This window comes from Aphis gossypii, chromosome 3 (genome assembly GCF_020184175.1).
Source record: "Aphis gossypii isolate Hap1 chromosome 3, ASM2018417v2, whole genome shotgun sequence".
Taxonomy (NCBI): Eukaryota; Metazoa; Arthropoda; class Insecta; order Hemiptera; family Aphididae; genus Aphis; species Aphis gossypii.
Window position 1 is genome coordinate 40,727,846 of NC_065532.1, and position 8,588 is coordinate 40,736,433.

The 8,588-nt window shown below is 26.9% G+C and overlaps 3 protein-coding genes across 3 annotated transcripts; 1 reads left to right on the forward strand and 2 right to left on the reverse strand.

Annotated features, from left to right (window-relative positions):
- Positions 1-376: 376 nt before the first annotated feature.
- LOC114123486 (transcription initiation factor TFIID subunit 10) lies at positions 377-2,470 on the reverse strand. Its single transcript, XM_027986494.2, has 3 exons — positions 2,200-2,470; positions 2,061-2,125; positions 377-726 (listed from the first exon to the last, which is right to left on the reverse strand). The coding sequence occupies exons 1-3, from the start codon at positions 2,266-2,268 to the stop codon at positions 519-521; spliced, it is 342 nt and encodes a 113-aa protein (XP_027842295.1). The 5' UTR covers positions 2,269-2,470; the 3' UTR covers positions 377-518.
- A 1,271-nt stretch (positions 2,471-3,741) lies between these two features.
- On the reverse strand, positions 3,742-6,730 carry LOC114123469 (large subunit GTPase 1 homolog). Its single transcript, XM_027986462.2, has 11 exons — positions 6,562-6,730; positions 6,336-6,498; positions 6,081-6,203; positions 5,866-5,990; positions 5,364-5,790; positions 5,184-5,307; positions 4,895-5,118; positions 4,519-4,786; positions 4,238-4,440; positions 4,057-4,166; positions 3,742-3,997 (listed from the first exon to the last, which is right to left on the reverse strand). Exons 2-11 carry the CDS (start codon positions 6,435-6,437, stop codon positions 3,898-3,900), a joined length of 1,806 nt encoding a protein of 601 aa, XP_027842263.2. The 5' UTR covers positions 6,438-6,498; positions 6,562-6,730; the 3' UTR covers positions 3,742-3,897.
- Positions 6,731-6,930: 200 nt separating this feature from the next.
- LOC114123451 (non-structural maintenance of chromosomes element 1 homolog) lies at positions 6,931-8,458 on the forward strand. The gene is made up of 2 exons (XM_027986440.2): positions 6,931-7,237; positions 7,511-8,458. Exon 2 carries the CDS (start codon positions 7,580-7,582, stop codon positions 8,234-8,236), a length of 657 nt encoding a protein of 218 aa, XP_027842241.1. The 5' UTR covers positions 6,931-7,237; positions 7,511-7,579; the 3' UTR covers positions 8,237-8,458.
- Positions 8,459-8,588: the final 130 nt, after the last annotated feature.

The following is an 8,588-nucleotide window of genomic DNA, read 5'->3' on the forward strand; positions in this document are numbered from 1 at the left end:
CCTCTTCGTGAGCATATTGATGCACATTGTATAAGTTCATAAGTACATATTTTATCTAGTTATAAAAATTTTAAATTTAAACTAAAAGTAATCTAGAAATGAAATAGTATGAAACGTTTCAAATACAAGGTCTGATAAAAAAAAACCTTATGTATTTCAATTTTCAAGTCAATTACAAACAAATATACAGAATATCCTTTTTTTGTGAATAATAAACATTTTACATTACTTGGTTAACACTATGTCTAATAAATTGTATTCTCTATTGTTAACACATTGAAAAAGTTACAGAAGACTTTTTTATGGATACTATACACCTATCTATAAAGTACAGTAGTATTGTAATATTTTAAATTTTAAATAAATACATAATAAATCAATAAATAAAACTTATTTTACTTTTATAAAAATTACATGATATCTTAAAGTTTATTTTATTTTAAAATTCAGCACATAATAAAATAAATTATGTGTTAGAAAAGAAGACATTTTTAATTAAGTACAAGTGAAAAGAAAACTTAAACAAAATATGGAGGCTTTCGAACAATAATTCCATAATCATTGAGTGCTGGTGCTAAATCTTCCATGGTTAATGTGAATTTACGGTCTTTAGGAACTTTTCCAGATTTAGTTGGCAAGGTAGCCAAACGCACTTTACAATGTTGCAATGCATCGTTGGCTACATCAGCAATAAATTTCTGAGAAGCAATTGATATCAAGCGAACTCTGAAATAAATAAATAAATGCATATACATTTATAATTGAAAATATATAACTCAGAGTTAATTATTAATTCTAAATAAGTTAACACTATATTCAGTAGAACACCTTTTATTGGTTTTGTCTATTATAATTGTATAATATTTGAAAAAAATTAAAAATTTAATAGTTAATTGTTTAATTGATATACAGTATTAAGTATAGTATAATATGTATAGCAGGGGTGGCCAAACAGTCGAACGCGGACAATTTCAAAATCGATCATGTTAGAATTTATTTTTAAAGGGGAAGTATATTTTTAATAGATCATGACCAAAAAAAGTTTGGCCACCCCTGATATATAGTATATCCACCTTCAATTAAAAAATGTTTGGTTACCCATTTTATTCTAATTCAAAAATTAAAAATTGTATAAACTTGAAATCTTCATTAAATTAATAAATTATGGGGATGAAATGACTAGGGGTTAAAACATCCTTTTATTATATGCTTATCAATAATATTATATAATCGGTTAAAATATTATAAAGATTTAAAAATCTTAAGCCATTAATTAAATCTACATAATATATTTAGTTAATTTGCTCAATATTTGTTAACAATCTTTTTTTTTTCTTAATAATTTACAATATAAAAAAAATACTTAAATATTAAAGCAATTTAAAATGTTGTAAAAATACAGTTATTAAGATAAAAAACTCGTATACATAATGTTCAATAGCTAGTGTTTAAATCTGGAGGATAAAGATCATCCATATTAAATCTGAAATGGTTAACTAAAATGATTTAGAAATCCACAAAGAACTAACATGGATGGGCAGTTCATTTAATTTATATGGATTATACCTAAACAGCTACCAATATTTAATTATGAACAATTATTTACAATTGGTACACTACCTATTTAACTTTAGTATGTTAACCATACATTCATTTTCAAAAAATATTAATATTTTAGCATGTTTATTGTATACTATTCTAACTTTTGTTCATACCACAAGATTCACGACATCATTTGTACCAGTGATTCTTAACCTTTCTGAGACCAGGTCGACCTATAACGTAATCCATATGATTTTTGTCAACTCTTTGATATGATAATCATACAAACTTGCTATTTTACGTATGAGCAACTAGAAAGGTTATTTATGTTTTATTATTTATTAGTAACTCTCTGGTTGAGAATCGCTGTTTTAGGGTACTGGGTAAACACAATACTTATAATGAATTTCATACGAGATTTGTTGATATGACAAATGATATACAATAAAAATATAAAATAAGTCAAGAGTTCTAAGGTTAATATCAATGTCATGTATACTTATAATTTATAGTCTTACATTCGAGGGTCGTTTGTTTCGAATCCAGCTTCTGAGCATATAGATGTCGTAATAGAATCTGGTATCTGTAAATTAAGATTCAAATTAATATTTAAAACGGTTATTAACAGAAATTATTAAATTAATGTTGAATTCTTACGGTGGGACTATAGTCTTGGAGTTGAATAATTACATCGGATATCGACAACGTTTCTTCAGCTACTGGCATCTTATATATACTTTAGCAAACAACAACGCAAATTCAATGTCTATTGGTTTTTACTGATAAACATATAAATCAATTACAAACTCCGATCGAACTCGAAGACACCAAATCAAAATGATTGTGACTAGAAATCTAGAAAAGTAGAAATGACTAGATGATTATTCTACGGACTACGATATTAGTGACTGTTTGGAAAAAAAGTATACAACATTATAACAGTTATCACTAAAATAGAAAAATCTTCGTGATAAGCGATCGGCCAATCAGAAATTGAATAAACAATTAAACAGATTAAAGCAGCCAAATCGAAGGTTGTACACTTCGCTAAATTGCGCCAATAACGTCATACACAATTATTACACAACTTACTGTAAATTGTAATACAATTAATGTTAATATATTATATATCTGTGAATCATTAATAAGATTTACAACGCCAACTAAACTTACACTAAATTGTGTACACATGATATATTATACTCCATTATCCAACTAAAGATTATTGTCTCAATTTTTTTAAGTGTATAAAATTTACATTTTTACGTAATTCATAAAATATATAAAATTATAACACCTAAAATCTAGAATAAAATACTTAGTGCCATTCAAATTGTTTGAGTAATAGAAGTTTAAACTTTTACAATGTTGTTTACACAAATGTAAAATAACCATTAGTTATTTTTTTTTTAATTATTTAAAAAATTTATCAGTCTTACTTTAACAGTGCAAGAATTATTTCGGCACCTTTTCTGTCTAATTAAATTCTAATTTTGACACCTCTCATGCGCCTTTCTGATTTTGGCTTGTGTTTCACACATCAATCGCATCTAAAGTTAATTATAAAAGTTGTAATTTATAACCTTTTAAGTATTTTACTGTAACTTTATTTATCATTTTCTATAAACTACTAAATATTAAAAAAAATTAACTAAACAAACCTATTTTTAAATATTTTGAAAGAATTTTGTTTGAAGTGTTAATAAAATGGTTTGAGTTATGATGCTTTGGACTGAAATCCATTTTAAACATAAAAGCAGAAGTGAACATGCTTTTGGAAAAGGTAGTTATAATTTGCTTCAAGGATGTATAAATCAATAGTCATAAACTCATAAAACTCAATGACAGTATAAATTATAACTTATAATTAATAATTTACTATCGAGAATCATAATTTCATACATACAAAGTATATCTTTTGATATTAGTTTTATACTACCTGTAAAATAACTGGAAATAAATATCTAGTAATCAAAGTAAGAACTAAAATTAAGGAAAAAATAATACAATGAATAGTAGAAGAAAAATAAAGGTCAATACTAAATTGTAGTTTATGGGTGTATATTTTTTATTAACAACTATTTATAGATAAATTCATTAGAGCACAAAATGTATGAACGAAAAATGAAGTTGATGATTGAAAATCAATAGTGTTAAAATGTTAAGTTTATTGGATAGGTTTTAAAATAAAACAAATAATTATTGTATACAATATTCTTTTTTTTTAATTTTTCAGCAATCACCTGTTACTATACACATCTTTACAAAGCAAAAATAATAACAGTTATGCTCTTGTATTTTAATATGTAACTTATCACAAATAAAATATGTTTCATTTAAAAATAACAATCAAATTTATATATCGAGATGTCTGAATTGACGTCTCAACTTTTCATGTTTGTTCCTTTTTTCTTTATGGTTTTTCCATGGTTTGGATGTATTTTGTTGAGCTTGGCTATATAATAAAGAAAATGTATTAAATAAACATAACATAAAAAATTGATTACAACATACTTATTAATACTGCCCATTATATCCATCTTTTTCATGCCTTTACTGTGTGCGCCCATGGTTGTTTTCTTAAAAAATGTATTGTCTAAATCTGAACCAGATGCAACATTTGGCTGAAAAACAGTGTTTAAGCGTGGTTAAAAACGTGTTAATTTTTAAAAATATTTTTTTCTTTTAAAAGAACCTTGAGAAGAATGTTTTCAAATGGCGTAAATGTTTTTGTTGCACGATTTTCTTCAGGTGGTGGGAATGAATGAAATTTTTTCTGATCAACACCTGGCGGAGCAATACAAAACAGTAGCCGTCCATTAACATAATGTTTAAGTATCACACGAGCTGCTCTAGAACCATCTGGTTGTCCGTTTGCCGTCATGTATCCCCGACTACCTAAAATTGATGAACATACAAAAAAATATAAATTTTGAATTAAATATCTCGTTAAAAATTAGTTAGCAATTACATTACATGCATAAGCATTGAGAAATTCATCAGCTGTAGGTGGTCGGTTTGGGTCTTCTCCTTCTAACGGTTTTGTCACCATAATACTAAACTGATCTTCTAATATGTGTTTAGGTATTTGCGAACAAATTATATTCACGGGTGGCCTGTGATCTCGCATCTGATCAATGGGGAGAATACCATGTATAATAAGGTCAGCTTTTGTAAATACAAAACTAGGCATAACTAAACCAGGACAATCACATAACATCAGTTCTTTGTCAACAAAAAGTGTCTGAAAAAAATATTAAAACAATTTTCCTTAATCCATGTACATTAAATCTATAAAAATACTCATACAGATATTAAGCTAACATAATGAACTGTGACTTGAATATAATACCTGAAAATGTTTTGTTTTTCCTGGAGTAGAAGATACTGACACTTTTTTATTTAAAAGAAGAGTATTGATTGTTGAACTTTTACCAACATTTGGATAACCTACTAATCCAACAGTAACCAATTCATCTGATAAACGTTTATTATTTCCATGAATTGTTTTAAAGAGAGTGATTAATTGTTCTTTTGTTAATAGCTTTGAAGAATTTTTAAACTGGGGACATTCATCTAAACAAAAATAGTTTGATAAATAATTTTGGTAAAATGGTTTTGAAAAAAATTAAATATTTTACCATCCACATCTCCAATTACTTCTTCTTCTTCATCGGTTTCATAATCTGAACTGTTCCACTCATCATCATCTGCTTCTTCTTCTTCTACTTCTTCTTCTTCTTCTTCTTCAACTTCTTTTTCAGCCTAAATAAAATAACTTATGTATACTAAACAGAAACAAATTATAGTAGTCTACAAACCGTTTCACTAGCATCTTCATTCCCTTCTTCAATAGTTTCTTCACTTTGCTTAGCAGAATAAAAAGCTACTGTAATAGCTCTGGAGTCAAAATATTTTGCCCAGTATTTACGTTGTTGAACAGTCAACAAATCAGACTTGTTCAACAACAATAAATTGGTTTTATTTTTATCTACTTCTTTTGAATATTTCTCCAAGTCTTCACAATAGAATAATAATGGGTTGCGAGCATCAACAATCTGAACTAATACATCACTTCTCTCAACAACTCTCCACAGCTGTCTCCAAAATCCCAAGTTTTTTTCGTAAGGAGTCAATACTAGACCATGTTCTTCTTGAAGTTCAGCCAACTTACGACGCCATTCTAAGAAATTATGTCTTTCTTTTGCTTCCAAGTCTTCAGCAGTAGTTTTGTCATCCCACTCAGGTCTATAAATTTAAGAATAAGAATAAAAAAAATGTATTAGGTAACTATGTTCACTTAAAATAAATATTACATCATACCTTCGAGGAATTTTAATGAAATGTTTAAATTCCTTATGGGACTTTTCAATCTTTGACCGTTCTTCATCAGTTAAAGTACCAACCATTCGACTTTCGGGCACAAATTCAACATTTAACTTTTCAGCCTAAATATATAAGTCATGAATTACAGTAACAATGGATGTATAGACATAAATACTATTTAAAATAATTTATATTTAATCATGGTTACTTACTGTAAATTCAGTTCCAGCCAATTCTGCTGTGGACAAAAACTCTTCGAAAGAACTCTGTTCTGTTACAGACTGTAAATTGAGTCTTCCCCAGTCGTATCCATCAGCTAAATCAGATGTGTGAAGCTATTATAAAATATATAAAGAATTATTTTTCATGAATATCACATACAAAACTCAATATTATGATGAGATAATTATTCAAATAATTTAAAATAAATGAATTGACTGCAGAACAATAATGAGTGTTATACTTACAAATGAGTCAGCATTCAGCGTCTTTTTACCACGACCAAACCTGTCTTTGATTAACGCACGGCCAAAACTATGACCAGCTCCACCTTTCTTCTTACCACCCATCGCGCAACTGTTAATTGAATAGTGCGATAATAATGTAGGTATTCTCTAAATCTGTGTGAAACTGTATAGGAATGAAAAAATATAAATATGTTTTTAAAACCAATGACCGATGATTAATATCTACCTATCTTAATTCTTTACTTTAAAAACTCATGTGATAGGTAAAAACTATAAATGCCTAATAATTAATTAAACTCGAATTTATTACAATTATTAATTATTATAATACATTAATACAATAGAATAGATATTAGGTATGTAGTATATAGCAAGGCCATATACACAACTGAGCATGGTTAATATAAATAAAATAATATAATATTTTTGTTGATAAATGATAATACCTTAGAAATATAATATAACTTCACGTGTTTAAGTTCCTATCAAGAAATTATCACTACTTGTACAACCACTTTTAACCTTACTGTTACCGTGCTACAAGTTGAGAATGTTATCAATTATACCATTTATATAGTATAAAGGCATAAATATATATATATACCTGTGGTTGGAGGTAATCCTTGTCAAGTAAATTTCGTTCGTTTTCTTTTATCGTTGTCACTGTTTCCCGCCTTCCAAAGTTCCGCGGGACGTTTTCCTTTATTTTTATAATACTGAATACAACTTCTTAAATCTCACTAGTCATTAGTCAATATTGTATTATTGTTGAATCGAAGTTCACTAGTTGGTAGTTTTCATAATTTCATACAAGCAAAATTATAAATACCTACTCAAAATCGAAACAACGGTATTCGATATTTACTGGAAATTCTTTGATATTGTGACAAAACATTGTTTAAGTGAGTAAAATTAAATACCTAATTGTATTTGTTTAAATTGTAGAAAACGGAAAAAAATTAACCGAAGAAAAAAAAATATACTATCTACATGATACCTTTACCCATACTATGTTTTCATTTTGGTTATAAGTATATTTTTTTCTGTATTCATTTTTGAATTCTATTTAAAATAAAAAAAAAAACAGTTTCATTATCACTAAATGTTTTTGTTGTTAAGATCAATAAGTTTACAATATATTTTAATTTATTTTATTTGTGTTTTTGCTTCTATAGATCAATTTGAATTGAATTTACCTTTCTGCAGTTGATGACATTTTACTTCTTATTCACAACTATTCAACAATGGCGTATAATGATAAGCATAGACAATTTTTGCAATATTTCATGCACGAAAGAATAGTTTCTGAAAATGATGCTAGAAAAATAAACGATATTCTGTTTCCTGAGAAAAAAGTTGATGACATCGTTCAGCTAATAAACACAAAAATTTGTCCACTTGAATTCAAAATCAATAAAGTGGTATGTGAACAAAATGGCAATGTAACCTATGTATTCATCGCTACATTTCTTGACAATTTCAATGCTAAACCAGATCCAAGCAAAATTATGTTTGGTAAAATTGTTAATCATATTGTTACTTCAGGTGGATCAGTAACTTACGATGACATTATTACATCTGTTAAGTATTTATCTGATACTCAGTTGGATAATTATTTTACATCAAAATATTTAATAGCTGACAAAGACAAAAATATATTTTTATCACCTTTGGCTATTAGTGAGTTGGAAGGATATTTGACTGAAAAATTTGAAGACAAAAGATGTATGGGTTGTTTGAGTATTGTTGGACATGGTATCAAATGTCCGTCATGTGAAAAGTTTGCACATGGGCATTGCTTGACTGCATATTTTAAAAATGTGGGTAGCAAAAAGTGTCCTAAATGTTCTAACATATTAGATGTTAGTTGGGACTCCATAACAACAGTCAATAAGTTATGATAAATGATTTTCCCATTTAATTATTATTATTCTTACTTTATGAGTATTACTAAAATAGTTATACTATTTTTTATGTAATATGGAATGTACTTAACATTTTAAATACAAATATGTTGTTCATTAATTCCTGGATCATATAAATGTATGGTTTTATTTATAACATTATATTTTAAATTAAAGTGTTATTGTGTAGAACTGGTTGTTATTAATGCACAAATAGATTGTTAACTGTAAATTTAAAATTAAATGTAGGAAGTTAATATTTATAAATATTTTTAAAAAGCCAAACTAAAATATGTCTTTAATTAAGTGATATTACAATAATATAAATTTATAATTTTCTAAAAAAATT

Coding starts and splice junctions, on each gene's coding strand:
- LOC114123486 (XM_027986494.2), bottom strand. CDS start 2,268: ATGCCAGTAGCTGAAGAAACGTTGTCGATATCCGATGTAATTATTCAA. Junction 2,126..2,199: donor TCCAAGACTATAGTCCCACC/GTAAGAATTCAA, acceptor CTTAATTTACAG/ATACCAGATTCTATTACGAC. Junction 727..2,060: donor GAAACAAACGACCCTCGAAT/GTAAGACTATAA, acceptor TATTTATTTCAG/AGTTCGCTTGATATCAATTG.
- LOC114123469 (XM_027986462.2), bottom strand. CDS start 6,437: ATGGGTGGTAAGAAGAAAGGTGGAGCTGGTCATAGTTTTGGCCGTGCG. Junction 5,791..5,865: donor TTCATTAAAATTCCTCGAAG/GTATGATGTAAT, acceptor TTAAATTTATAG/ACCTGAGTGGGATGACAAAA. Junction 4,441..4,518: donor ATTTCTCAATGCTTATGCAT/GTAATGTAATTG, acceptor CATCAATTTTAG/GTAGTCGGGGATACATGACG.
- LOC114123451 (XM_027986440.2), top strand. CDS start 7,580: ATGGCGTATAATGATAAGCATAGACAATTTTTGCAATATTTCATGCAC.